We start from the raw sequence: 14070 nt of genomic DNA, 5'->3' as shown, positions 1-14070 counted from the left end.
GGGCGCTTCATTTTGCCTGTAGATCTATGAAGGAAGTCCTCAGGGGGAGAGAGAGAGCAGATCTACAGGCCAGATAAGAGCTCTGCTGAAAGAGTGGTGCAATCAACCTTCCAGCCTTGTGCCTGCTACAAAACACACACCCACACACACCCACAGTCACACAGACTGGTACAATTCAACTGACATGCCTTGTTAATGTTCAAACAATTGCTATGCATGTTAATAACAGGCAAGATAACAAGATTACAAGATAACTTTCCACCTAGTTCTACTCAGAATCCAGACCATCTGTGTCCAGGTTAGCTACATGGTCACAGAACTCCAGAAAGTAGAAAGTTTTTCAAATGTTTGTCCAACATGTGGAAGAGGCTTTAACTGTTGCCTCTTAGCTAGAAAAAATAATCAAGTCTCTTTGTTGAGGCTCTGCGCTCATTAAATCACTGGGGGAACTTGTAAAGACATACAGAGCACGGGGCGGCACATGTCTCGACTGGTTGTATGTGTAGGACTGCCAATGTGAGCGTGTGTGTGTGTCATACTCTCCCTAGACTGGTCCTAATCCTTCCTCTGTGTCCCAAACTACATCACATACACACACACATACACATCCTCAATCTACCACTATGTGTGCGACAGAGGGTATCTGCTGAATAAGAACACAGACACAGAGGAACCACGCAACGCAATCCAAGATGTGCTGGGAGGCTGGTGAAATGGCTGGATTTAAAAAGGACACAGAAAGGCTATGACTAGGCAAAAAGGTGGATTTTACATTACTAAGGGCAGATGGTGACTGAAAGATTGAGGGAAATACAACATAATGCAGCACAGAGTTTGGCAATAGTTTAACTGTACAATGTCTCACAGTAATCAGGACTGCAAGGACTTGCAAGATATTAGGTGGGCAAAGGAACCTGCATACAAAACTAATGTTTTTATCCTGTTTACAAATACTTTTACAATTTACCCTGCTCATGTATTATGAATATGAACTACAATATGCTAAAATTGATCCCTTTTCTCTTCCTAGATATCTAAATATACACTCTCAAGCACTTGAACGCTCTGAACCCCAATCCATTCATGCTAATTCTTCATCTAATCTAGTCTGGCAGTAATGCAATGCATAAGACCACTCAGAAACGGGCCATGGAGCTTTAGGTAGTGTTGACATCAACCACCAGAAAGGGGGACTAATTGTTATTTCAATGATTTTCAGCATGGAATGATTGTTGGCGAGTATTTTCAGAACCGCTGATGTCCTGGGATTTTCAGCAAAACATATAGTTTACTCTGAATGGTGCAATAAAGAAAAAAAACATCCAATGAGCTGCAGTTTTGTGGATAGAAACAAGTCTTGCGGGTAAAATATAGTTACAGAAAATGGCCAGACTGGTATGAGAGGACATAAAGGCTAAAGTAAGTCAGATTTCCACTCAACTGCTCACTACAATTGTGGAGAGCAGAAAAGCACCATAGCATGCACATGAAGCCTTGAGGTTGGGTTACATCAGCAGAAGACCACATCAGGCTCAACTTCTAGTAAGAACAGAAAGCTGACGCTGCAGTGGGCACAGGCTCACCATAGCCTGGTCTGATGAATCTCAATTTCTGCTGGTAGGGTCAGAATTTGTCACCAACAGCATGAACTCATGGACACAACCTGCCACAATCCTGGCTGGTGGAGGTGGTGTAATGGATGTGGGGGATGTGGTTGGCACAGTTTGGGCCTGTTAATACCAATTATTGCTTAAAGGGGAATTGTTGCTTCTAATGGCTCCTTTTAGGATAACAACGCAGCATGTCAGTAAGCAGCAGAAGTTGTTTCATGCACATAATATTGAGTGCGGTGCTGTTCAGCGGCCTTGCCAGTCAACGGATCTGAATCCAATAGAACACAGCTTTGGGATATGGGAAAGTGAGAGATTCGCAGCATGAAAGATCCATTCTTCTTCACAACTGACTGAGAATGCTAATGTAAACTGATGTTTAATGTTAACGAGGTGCATTTTGGCTAGCTAGGGATGAGTGCCAACATTAATTTTTGCTTTTTTTCCCCACTTGTTTCAAGATCAATTATATAAACTGATAAACAAAACATTTACATTATATATTAATATTTGTGTTCAAAAGTTTATAGGACATTAATATATTCGTAATTATTCCTGCCAGTTATTTGACAACAAACTGCAGTGTCAAAATCAAATTTTTGAAATCGAGGCTGATGTAGCTGTAGTTGTTGCAGCGGTTGGTCCTCTGATATTCTGAGAGCTGAGCTGAGGTCACACAGGAAGACATGGCACACGCCACACTTGCAGCCAGCGTGAGGAGGTGAGGTGAGAATGAGCCAGCACTAATAAGTTTCGACAGTGAGTGCTGCCTCTGCTATAAGCTTAGACAAGGGGTGCCACCTGAGGACACCTCAGAGCCCCCCCCACACACACACGCATACACACACACACTTATGTGCAGCTACGTTGCTACTTATGGAAAACCCATTACTACAGCACATCACACCACTTAGAATGTGACACTGCATTAAGAGATTCTTGCGTAATCTAAGGACTAAATTACATCAGGTATAATGAAGGGCATAACACTCCACTTATATATAGCACGTCATTTCATCACTTAGATGCCAGCTGTCTAGTCCTCCTGCTTTCTAGTCTTTCAGCAGTGTTATGTGCGACACTGGGCTGTACTAAAAGCAGTTTTAGGCCCTATAATAAGACCATCTGTGTATACTCAGTCATGCATTCAATATAGATCAGGCTCATCGGTGTGCAGCCAAAGCACTTTTACCCATTCAGCTGAAGACAGGGCGGATATAGCAATGCCATGGTCATGCCACAATCTGAGCGCAACGTCTACAGTTCCTTCCCTTCTCTCTCGAAATGAGAGTCTAAGAGGAAACAAGACGGAAAGGGCATTTACATGTTTCAGAGCACCAGCCTAATGCAAATCACAGGTGTGTGTTGCATTATGCATCCTCAAACACACACACTACACTACACTACATAGGACTTTAGGGACTCCCGAAATCGTTCCAGGTCATGCCTTTGGCAAGGCTGCATTAGTCTGGATTGAAGGAGCAGGAAAGAGCGTGTTCACACAAACAAGGCATTTATACACCCATACATACGAAAGCACACATTTGCATGCAGCCATGGGACTTCGGGGGACTACAGGGAGATCCAACGTCCTGTTTGACAAGATAAAGGAAAGCTGCTGCCTGTGAATGGTCAGATCTTCCCCAGTTGTGTATAATGTCATGTAGCAGCATCTGACGCTGCAGCCATCCAGAACATGCTGGGGGGGGGGATGTACAACACAACACACAACAGTAATTACACTGATGAATCTACTGATGCATTATATGGTATGTAGAGTTAAATCAGTATCTTTATCAATGGTATCCTCTTACTCTAACGGTAGAGGCAGGAGGAGGAAGGCGCAGAGAAAGCTGCTTTGAATCTGCGTGCTAATGATTCACTGTTACAGCCCCAGGCCAGGCAAATATACATATAGACCCCCACACACATTTACACCCACACGCATGCTCAGAACACAGAGCTCGGAGTCTGAAACTGGTTACGACAAATCACGTTACTGTCAGCTCGCTCTCTGTGATTCAGCTCACTTGAGGATGATTAGTGTACAATTGTGTGTGTGTGTGTGTGTGAGTGTAAAAGCATGGTGTACAACAACCATAAGCAAGCACCAGCACACATCCACTACATGGACAAAAGTATTGAGACACCTGCATACTTATGGTTTCTCCTGAAGTCAAGGGTATTAAAGAGTTTATCCTTTTATCCTTAGCTTTTGTTGGGGGTCTTGTCCAGGGAAGAAGACTTTTGGAGCACTGCTGTGAGGATTTCAATGCATTTAGTGAAAAGGGTTTTAATTAGGTCAGGATGTTGAATGATCACCAGACCACCTCATCCTCAACTCCCCAGCGTATTTCAAAAGTATTAGATGGATCGTAATTATTCTAGAGAACACAGCTCCGCTGCTCCACATTTCAATGCTGGGGGGCTTTATCCCCCTCTAGCCTGTGCTTGGCATTAGGCATGGTGCCAATTGATTCATGATTGTCTGCTCCAGAGATTCTTCAGATTTTCAATATTTCTAGGGACTAGACATGTACATTTGCACATCTGTGTCTGCAATGGGTTTAACTCAAAGCAGCTGAATGCTTTCATTAGAAGGGGCCGTCCACAAACATTTGGACATATCAGGCTTAAAAAATAAAAAAGAATGGTGCTACAAAGGTTACTTAAGTAATGCAATAGACCTTAGTAGCACCTTATGTTTAAGAGTGTAGGCAAAAGAATGTGTGTGTGTGTGTGTGTGCGCGTGTGTGTGTGCGTGTGTGTCAGCATGGCATGCTAATCATCACAGCATGGCTCTCGGATTCCAGGCTGGCTCTCGCATGCAGCTTTAAACTGTTCGGTGCGTGTGGCGACAGGTTCGCTTAAAGACATTAGACTGTACAGCAGGGCCAAGAGAGACAGAAAGACAGACATGGAGAGGGACAGGGAGAGAGACAGGGAGGGAGACATGGTGTTCTAGCTTGTGATGGATAAGCTGGATTAGCACACACAAGCCCATAGAACAGGCCAAAGCTTCACTTTACCGCTGCTACATCATACCCTGCCTGGCAGTTAATGGCCGTCTCAGTGTGATTTGTCACAATTCCTAGGTCACATTAATGTGGCTGTCTCTGTCAAAAGCTTCCAAACATCACACTGTTTTTGGACAAGACCTGTGTGGATGAATAGTTTTAGTTAAAGAATTAGTCGAGTGTGTGTGCAGATTTGCCCCTCACTCCCAAAGCAGTTCATCAGTGCAGTTTCCTTCCTCAGTTTTGCACTGGAGCTACGAGATGAACATAGCAAACAAGAAATAGAAGTTTTAAGCTTCCCAAACAAGCTAAGACCATTTTCAGGCTTCACCACAGATCCTTCTACACAGCTACGTCACACATTTTCAAAGCTAATAGTATGTAACTTAACAATCCCTGGTCAAATGAGGTGTTAATTATGGAGAAATCTGGTAAAAATTCCTGTATTTCTGAATATTGCAATGTAGATTAAATATGTTTTATTACTTTTTACAACATTTTACGATTACAAGCAAGTTTCCTGTAGAGGATTTGTTCACTTCCACAAATCTTTAGAACAAGACAATAAATCTATTCTGTTCTTCTGAGATTAAGCAGTTTGCATGATGTTAAGTGACATAGTGACATACATAAGCTTCTATTACTTACTATTATTATCTACATTATATTCCACTGCAGGACAAAACAACTGTATGTGCTTCTACTACATTTTGAAAATGAGATCAGGGGCAATAAAAAAAATAGATTAAGTAAGAAATTAAAATCAAATTTTAAATTAGGCTGCCAACATATTCTTTTGACTCTTCATATGATAGGTCGAACAGTGGTTGGCTGGGTATATCTTTCTAGTTTTGACTGTAATTATTGATATTTTACAAAATAACTGATGCTCTTCCTTATGACGATAATATTTATAGTATTGTGATAAATGTTGTTATTGTGATAATATGCTTTTCTAAGCCTATCAAGGATACTGTTCGTGCTTAATAAACACTGATCAACTGCAAGTTTCATTTCCAACAGTGTAAATAGACTGGTTTAATTAGATTAAGTGCAGCCGATGTTGAATAAAAATCACTGTATTAAGTATGGGAGAATATCTGAACAGTAGTTTTTTACTTTTTTATTTTTACTAAAACAAGAAAGAACAACACAAATGTGAATGAATGAACAATCTCGACAATCAACCATAATAACATTTTTGTTTCTATAGGTCTGGAACCATTATTCTGACATTTATTGAACACTGCTGCCCTCTGAAGCTTGTTGTATTTCAGAAGCCAGGTTGAAAACAAAAACTATATGGGTCAAATGTTTTGAAATGATCTAAAGTTGCATTTGTTGCTTTTGAATGCACTAAGCCAACACTAAGCCTACAGACACGTTTTCAAAACAAAACCATTGCGGCATGGAAAGATCTCTAAAGATAAATGCCTGCTTTGATTGGATCTGTTGGCCAATGGTTTTAATCCCCTGATTGGCTACCAAGCAATGCAAACAACAACAATAACAAAAAGAATATGTATAGAACTGGCTGCTGAACATGGATCTGTAAACACTGTGATCTAAAGGCCAGGCAGAAGAGATGACTCTGCAGATAAAGCCTATATCAGGCCTGAGATCTAAGAGGGAGAAACACTACATGCCATGTTGTCAGAAATCTCAGCCTCTCTAGTTTAACATATTTGTGAAGTTTGTTAATAGTCTAAACAGTAAAGGTAAACTGACACACAATATGCTGATACCCTACTGTGCAAGTTATTTAAACATAACAGAATTAGTGCATAATGTCAAAGCAGACCCTGCAACTCACGTGAGCAGCATCAAAGATGCAAGATTTCATCTCAGTTCTACATGACTGAGAAATCTATTGCACAATACAGACAAGGCCTTCAGCACAAGGAAGATAAACATTCACGCTTGTGCGCAAACACACAAACAGTCTGTACGGTTTGCACTCACGTGCCAAGCAGTTTTCAGGTTCTCCTTATTGATGTCTTGGCGAAGGCACAAAAACTTTTAATTTGATTAAACCCATACAGATGTAATGCAGCATTTGTGTGCAGATGTCGGTCTTGCCTTCACCATAAGTATTTTTTTGAGTCATGTTTATCAGCATGTCTATAAAGGGTGATGACAAGAAGTGTGAGAGACAGATGTCACCAAAAAAATAAATAAATAAACACTAATACCACTGTTAAAGCAAAGGTGGGACAGTTTTATCATGCCCTATCAAACAAAGCAATAGGGCAAACAATTCCCCCCAAAAAAGATCACAAATGTAAGAAATCAATAAACAAACCGTACAATGTAACAAATTAGTGGATGGATAATACCCATAGATAAACACCTTCATTCATAGGGCCTATTCACATGTATCTGGATAGTAGGGACTATTTCCCTCTCTCGGTTTTTGAAAATATTTCCATCCACACAGAGACAAAAGAAAAAAAGTGTGCATGCTAGCCCTGTATGGGCTGATGGTACCTCAGAGACATCAAAACACCACAAAGAAAACACAGAGGTTTAATCCCAAATGACACACTACTCCCTGTGTAGTGTAGTGTTCAAGTCATGAAATGACAGATTCTAAATCTAAATAAAACATTAGATATCTTTAATAGAACAGTATTTACTAGTGTTACATCGATACCGATCCTGTTTTCGATATCGACAATAGAGAGCACAGATACTATAAAGCTTACTGACACTTTTTTTTTTTTTTACATATAAAATTTTGGTTTGCGTACTTTATGAAACCAGTAAACAGCCGTCTTAAATAGTTAAACAGACATTTAATAGAACTTTTAGCACGTTTCTTTCCATGTATTTTTGGTTCTGAAACCAAAACCTTAGTTTAAGCAGCTTGTTTTAAGGCCACATGCTGAAGTTTAGTATCTTTTTACATATAATTTTACATCTGAAACTTTTCAAATGTGCAGTTACTCAACCAGTACATGCTATTCTTTTTAAGGATTATCAGGATTTATAGCCATCTATCGACTATTAAGTCAGAGTTGGTTACGGTATCAGTTCTAGATATCGACAGATATGTAAAAAATCTGGTATTGGTATCGGAAGGGAAAAATGTATTGGTGCATCCCTAGTATTTACATGCATGCAAATGTGGAGATCTTAAAATTAGTCCTGTCTGCGTGTAGATTTTGTTGTTTTATGACTATGTAGTTCACTATATAGGGAGTAAAGAGAAACTGAACCCAAAAAAACTACTTTCAAGAATCTCCACCTTGGAGAGTTTTTTGAAAAGCTCAGTGACCAAAAGCACTCTTTTTGTGCTGATACGGTACAGGGCCGATTACTCCTTCTATCTCTAATTCATACTACAGGTTCGGACCCAAATATGTGCATATGCACATCATATTTGACTGTATACACATAGTTTCACCTAATTTAACTCACAGATTCTTGTGGTTTTTAATACTTCTGTTTAGTTCAGTATCTGAGCCAATCCAAACAAGTAGTATCGGAACAGCCCTAACCTCTGGTACTAAACTGTCAGTAATTGCACTGTCTGTCTATCTCTTTCTCTCTCTCTCACACACACACACACACACACACACACACACACACACGACACATGGGCTGAGAGGTTTGGTTTGCTTCCATGTGTTTTTGTTTGTTTTTAATTAAAGAAGGAGGTGGAGGAGAGGCGGGAAGAACCTCAGAGAGGGGGAGGGGAGTGAGCAAGGACATGAAAGTGAGAGAGAGAGAGAGAGAGAGAGAGAGAGAGAAAGAAAGAAGGTAGGATTAAAGAAAAGAGGAAAAACTCTGAATGCTGGTTAAAAAAATTTAAAAAAATCACAATGCAGTGGAAAACATGCTTCTGGCGGTTCATCTGAATGAATCGCCTCAGCCATAACCTGCAGGTTTACTGCAGAATGCAAATAAACTGCAAGAGCATACACAGCTTGGCAGAGCACACACGCTCCCGCCATAACTCACATGAGCAAATATGTAGAGACACACACACACACACACACACACATACACTCTGTCCAACAGATCGTGCTACGTTGGTTACTCATTGACCGGCAGTTCCTACATCACACCATGCTATTACAAAGAGAGGAAGTAACACCCTAACCGGCTACAGGACCTTGTCCACACCAGATCATGAACTTGTAGTCATTCTTATGAGTGTGAGTATGTGTGTGTGCGCACATGCACTTGTGTCTGTTTCATATCCTGCGCGCTGAAAGTCACTCAGACAGCTCATGCCCCACACGCCCCCAAACGAGACGACTATACACGTACAGTTTACCCAAGACAGTCCCCCACGTTACCTCAGGCCAGACAGCTATGAATGAGACGCCACAAGCAGCAGACTTTCAATGGGGAGCAGAAGTGGCTTCCCGCTGAAGCCACAACACACGCGCATATACACACATACACACACGCACGCACGCGCGCACATGCACACGCACACACACACACAAATCGCAATATGGAGTATAAATCATGTGCTGGTACGCAGAACTCAGTTCAGAAGAGCTGAGATGTATGAGGACAATGAAACAATATCAGACAACCACTGCTTACTGGAAAGGTAGAATCTGCACTTTGCTTAACACTGACGAGCTGACCACACTTACACACACACACACAAACACACACCACGCCGGTGTGCAGAATCTACAGATCACTCTTCCTCTTCCTGCCTAGGAACAGATCAAATGGCAAAGAGAAGCCACACACATGCTTAGAAACTAGTGTGTGCGCACACACACGCAAATACAGACACACACTCCTCCCCATGCCCTCCGCTATCTTACCCACACAATGGTTGTTCAGCACGGGTGCAGCTGTAGAAGTGCAGGCTGGAGCCACGCTCGCTGAGTTGTCCTCCATTCTCCTTACACTAACGCGTGTGGAGAGAGTGTGCATGCGAGTGTGAGTGTGTGGGCAGTCTTCTTGTGGCTGCACGTCCTCTTCTCGGAAAGCTGTCTGTGTGCTTCCTTCACCTCACTCTCTCTCTCTTTCTGCTTCTTGCAAATGCTGTTCTCTACTTTGCAGTTCTGTGTGTCTGTCTCTTTCCTCTTCTTTAGACAGTGTCTTAATCCTGCCCCCTCTCTCTCACTCTTACTCGCTCGCTCGCTCTCTCAGCTTAGCACACGTCTGCCCACACAAAGCCCACAGAGTGAGCGAGAGAGGGAGCGAGTCAGAGGGCCGGGCGGAGGAGGAGATAAAGGATAAAAAAAGAAAATCTTGGCTGGCTCAGGGAGTGGCCAAACCTCTGCGCTCACACATCTTTAACCTCTGCCATTCCAACACATATACACACATACACACACACACAAATGAACACACATACTCAAGCACACATACACAGAAACATCCTTTGAGGAAGAGGGGGGAGGGGAGACAGAACAGAGAAGGAAACCACGTGTAGGTGTCAAACACCCACAAAGAACACACACACACACACACACACACACACACACACACGCATGCATGCACACACATGTCTAAAGCAACCCTAGATCGATTTGAGATTTCAAAATCTGCTGCCATGTGATGTGATTTGATGTGATGTGATACAATCTGTTAGTGCTTGCCTTTGGGAAGTTTAGTACACTGTATGTCCAAATGTTTGTGGACACCCCTGCTAATGAATGAATTCAGCTACTAAGCTACTAAGTTGCACCCATTTCTGACAAAAGTGTGCAAATACACACAGGTAGCATGTCTAGTCCCTGTAAAGAGAAACTGCCAATTAAATAGGACTCTAGAGCATATAAACAGGGGCCAGTGTAGTGAAATTCGACCACATGGACACAACAATGAAGAAACTCTTAAACTTACACGCTGCTTTTACAAATGTTTACAGCACTGCCTCTTACGTCTTTTTGTCATTTTCACGGACTGAAACTGAAAGGCTGTAACGATGCACATAATTTCACGTTTTTTTCTGAAATCACGTTTAATTTTTGTGCAACAATGTCTTTATTCTAGAGAGCTCTATTTATATACTACGGAAATGTTATGGCTCAAATCCTGGTCATGCTGCTAGCCTTTGGCAGCCAAGGCCCAGAGAGAGCACAACTGGCCTTGCTCTCTCCAGGGATGGCACATTCTCCCCACATCACTTCAGCGCAGGTCTGCTGGCCGATGCATCAGCACTTGGTATATACAGTGCTTTGGTTGCCTGGTGACGTAGCATCCGCGGCAGTTTGGAAAAAGAGGCGCTGGCTGGCTGCGCACGTGTCAAGTGTTCTCCCTCCCAGTGTCAGGAGCGTTGCATGTGAAAGGGGAGAATATGTATGTGTTGGTGATCCAAATTGGTAAAAAAAAAAAAAATAATAATTAAAACAAAAGAAAATAAATGTTATTAAAAACTGAAATATTACAAAGGAAAGGCCTATTGTGCAGTCTGGGACTCAAGCAAACTTTAATTGATTGTAACAGCCCTTACTTTCATTTTCTGAGCTGTTCCCACCACTCTGGCTGCAGGAATAGGTCAAGTTTTTTGTGCTATGCAAGCACTCTGCAGCCTGGCCTGCTGTATAGTTGTGTCAAATTGCTCAGTTCCCCACAACCACATAATCACCAGCCCCAGGTCTGAAAACACATTCACAGCACATCCCATGATACTGGTGCACTCAGGCCGTAGTAAAACAGAGCCCGAATGCACTGCACAAACTCGTACTTTACACTGGATGTGAGTGCAGTCAGTCAGTTCACACGCATGAGAATCCTGAGATGAGCTGCAGCCCTTAGCCTTATGCCTTAGTGGGACCGCATTCAAAAACAACACTCGCTTTTATTGAACTGGGCTGTGACGAGGGAGAGGGAGGGAGAGAGCTTAAAAACAAAGAATGAAATATGTACCTACCCTGCGTTTGGTAAGGGGGATGTCTCCAATCATTCAAGAGTTGAAAACAATGCAAAAAAGACAGAACTTCTTTAAGCTCCGGTGAGGTGGATTAGTTACTGTTGTTAGGGATGCACGAAGGACAAGCATCTAGAATAAAGAGTTAGAATTAGAAGCCAACTTCAGCCTTGTTTAGGCTGCTAACTGGTAAGGTCACAGCACTTCTCAGTTCAAGCTCTTTTTGTTTTGTTCGCCGAAATAAGGTCATAACTGTCCAGGGTAGTTTAAAAAAAAATGGGCACAGGAAACAGGAGGGTGTTCCTCGCTGCGGCAAAGGATGTAGTAAAGGATGGTAAAGGAGGGTGCTCTGCTACAAATTTAGAGCATAATTTGCATATTGTTGTATTGACGTTTTGCATTGACTAAATGGAAATCCAGCTATTGTGTGTCATTTCATTTTAGACCAGTCTGGTTTTGTTGGTAGCACTGTTTTCACTGGTCAAGCTGCATGTCCGTCAACTGTCCCTTTCCTGTCAAAATCTGCAGTTCTTAGGCCACAATGACCGAAAAGACAAGTCTTGGAGGGCCTATGTCTAGTACAGTACTGTGCGTTTGCGCTGGGAAAGCATGAAACTGTGCTGAACACTGACCCCTCACTGACACTAGAACTGAAAAACCCTGGACTAGCAAAACAGAAGATACCCAAGAAACAGAAAGTTGGTTGTGACCATCTGTGGTAGAGGCTCACAGCCTGTGACAGATAGGATGTGACAAGAGACCACTGGAGAATTTGCTTGCTCCTTTCCCGTACAATCCAATCCAAAAAGAAGCTACAGATCAGCTGTCTGATCTTGTTTTCCAATACTTACAAGCAGCTTCAGAGATACTGGTTGATAATTATAGCAAACGACAACACGTAATTGAAGAGCATCTTAACAAAACATTAAAAACACTGCATGCTACACATATAAGCGATAGACTGGTCCTCTGTTACATCAGGAATGCACAGCTGCATGTGAACTGGTTATGGGAGAATGTCTTGCAGTGAGATCTAAGGGTGTCACACCAATATACACTAATACCAGCGCAGGGACAAACGGAAAGTAGGTCAAAAGCCATGCATGGACACCATAACACTCTTGCCAGCAATGATAGAGTGTACACACCTACATACACAAACACAGTTAGTTTTGCCCAACTAGGGTTGGGCAGTATATTGGTAATACTATATACAGTGGTATTTAAAACCATGGTATTTATGTTGTTGACGGTATCTCAAAATAAGGACAGTATTGCAAAATTATGACATGTCTGATGTGTCAGATTTCCAGTTTGCACCCAAATAGGCTTAGCCCCCCCGTGTATTTAAAAGAGCTGGTAATGTCATGCTCTGAAGTGGAAAAAAACTAACCCACCGCAGTTGAGAGTTAATGAGACGCTGAGTTTGTTTGATAGGGAGATCAAGCAAACCTGGATACCAAATGTGCCAGAAAACACTTCTAAGACCATTCACTTAACTCTGCGCTCCCAGGTATGCCAATACTTGCGAGTTAAACCAAGACTGAAGCGACAAAGATAAAACGTTTGCATTAGCTGGTTAAACACAATAGAAGTCAGCAATTTACAGCCATAATCAGAGTATCCCCTGTCCTGTATATTTTAGTGCTCCAACACACCTGATTTAACTGAAAAAAAAAAGACTTTTAAAGCAGCTAATTACTCGGATCAGGTGTGGTAGAGCAGACAAAACACCAACATGTACAGTGCAGGAAAACTCTACTGCTGTATGTAGAGCCTAAAGAACATCGTTCGTAATCATCAAAACAAAAAAGATGAAGCACATCATTTAAGTGGTAAACAACTAAAAAAAACATGTAGTTGGGTTGCTAGGAAGGTGTAAACTACAGTCCATCTAATCTGGAAATGTGTTTACTGTTGTTACTGAAAAATCTAGTTTTGGTTATTTGTACCATCCAATAGCTAGCTGGATAGAACTAACCATCTAAAACTGGCCCAGTCCCACAGCGAGGCATAAGTAGGCATTTAGAGCAGGGGTGGGAAACAACAAGCCGGAGTCCACTAAACTACTAAATCTTGGTTGGTTGAAATAGTTGATTTAAAAAAAAACAAAACAAAACAAAGAAAAAAAAACACTTCTAAAACTTAAATATTTATATACATTTATATAAATTACTGTGCACCGGCTCTGCTTTGATACTGCCGTTAGGTAATTGGATTAGCTCATTCATTCAGTTCAGGGCTTAACTATTAGCTCTCTGGTTTGGCTGTAGCTGAGGTGTGTAGCTGGGTTTTTAATCATCTTTATAATCACACACACACACACAAAAAATAGAGACCTGCTTAAGTTCCCCAAAGTAACAATGAATAGTGTAAGACCTGTACAAGCTAGTTGATGCATGGCTGATTTTGTCTGTGTAGGATCAACTAAACTAAGGATTTCTTGGACAGTATTTAGAGCTATGTAAGCTATGTAAACGTCTGACCGGCCTGGGCAATGTTTTGGTGGAGATTATAGGTTTGTATTGTATTATCCTGTTTGGGATTATTGTATTATCTCAAAGTCACTGCACAATTGGCACTCTGGGCAGCA

General features: G+C 41.7%; 1 protein-coding gene across 4 annotated transcripts in view; it reads right to left on the bottom strand.

Moving 5' to 3' along the window:
• LOC140554561 (echinoderm microtubule-associated protein-like 4) overlaps positions 1-14070 on the bottom strand; it is a 70775-nt gene that overhangs the window by 36328 nt on the left and 20377 nt on the right. For 3 of the 4 annotated variants that reach the window (XM_072677692.1, XM_072677693.1, XM_072677695.1), the window contains exon 1: positions 9421-9760. The exons of the other annotated variant lie outside the window; for it this stretch is intronic. In XM_072677692.1, the coding sequence (XP_072533793.1) occupies positions 9421-9532 (112 nt within the window). In that variant the 5' untranslated portion in view covers positions 9533-9760. Of the gene's footprint in view, positions 1-9420; positions 9761-14070 lie in introns of those variants that run through there. 4 annotated transcript variants of the gene reach the window in all.

This window comes from Salminus brasiliensis, chromosome 4, assembly GCF_030463535.1.
Source record: "Salminus brasiliensis chromosome 4, fSalBra1.hap2, whole genome shotgun sequence".
Lineage (NCBI taxonomy): Eukaryota > Metazoa > Chordata > Actinopteri > Characiformes > Bryconidae > Salminus > Salminus brasiliensis.
The sequence above is the reverse complement of the archived record's forward strand: the minus strand, read 5'-3'. Positions and strand labels throughout refer to the sequence as shown.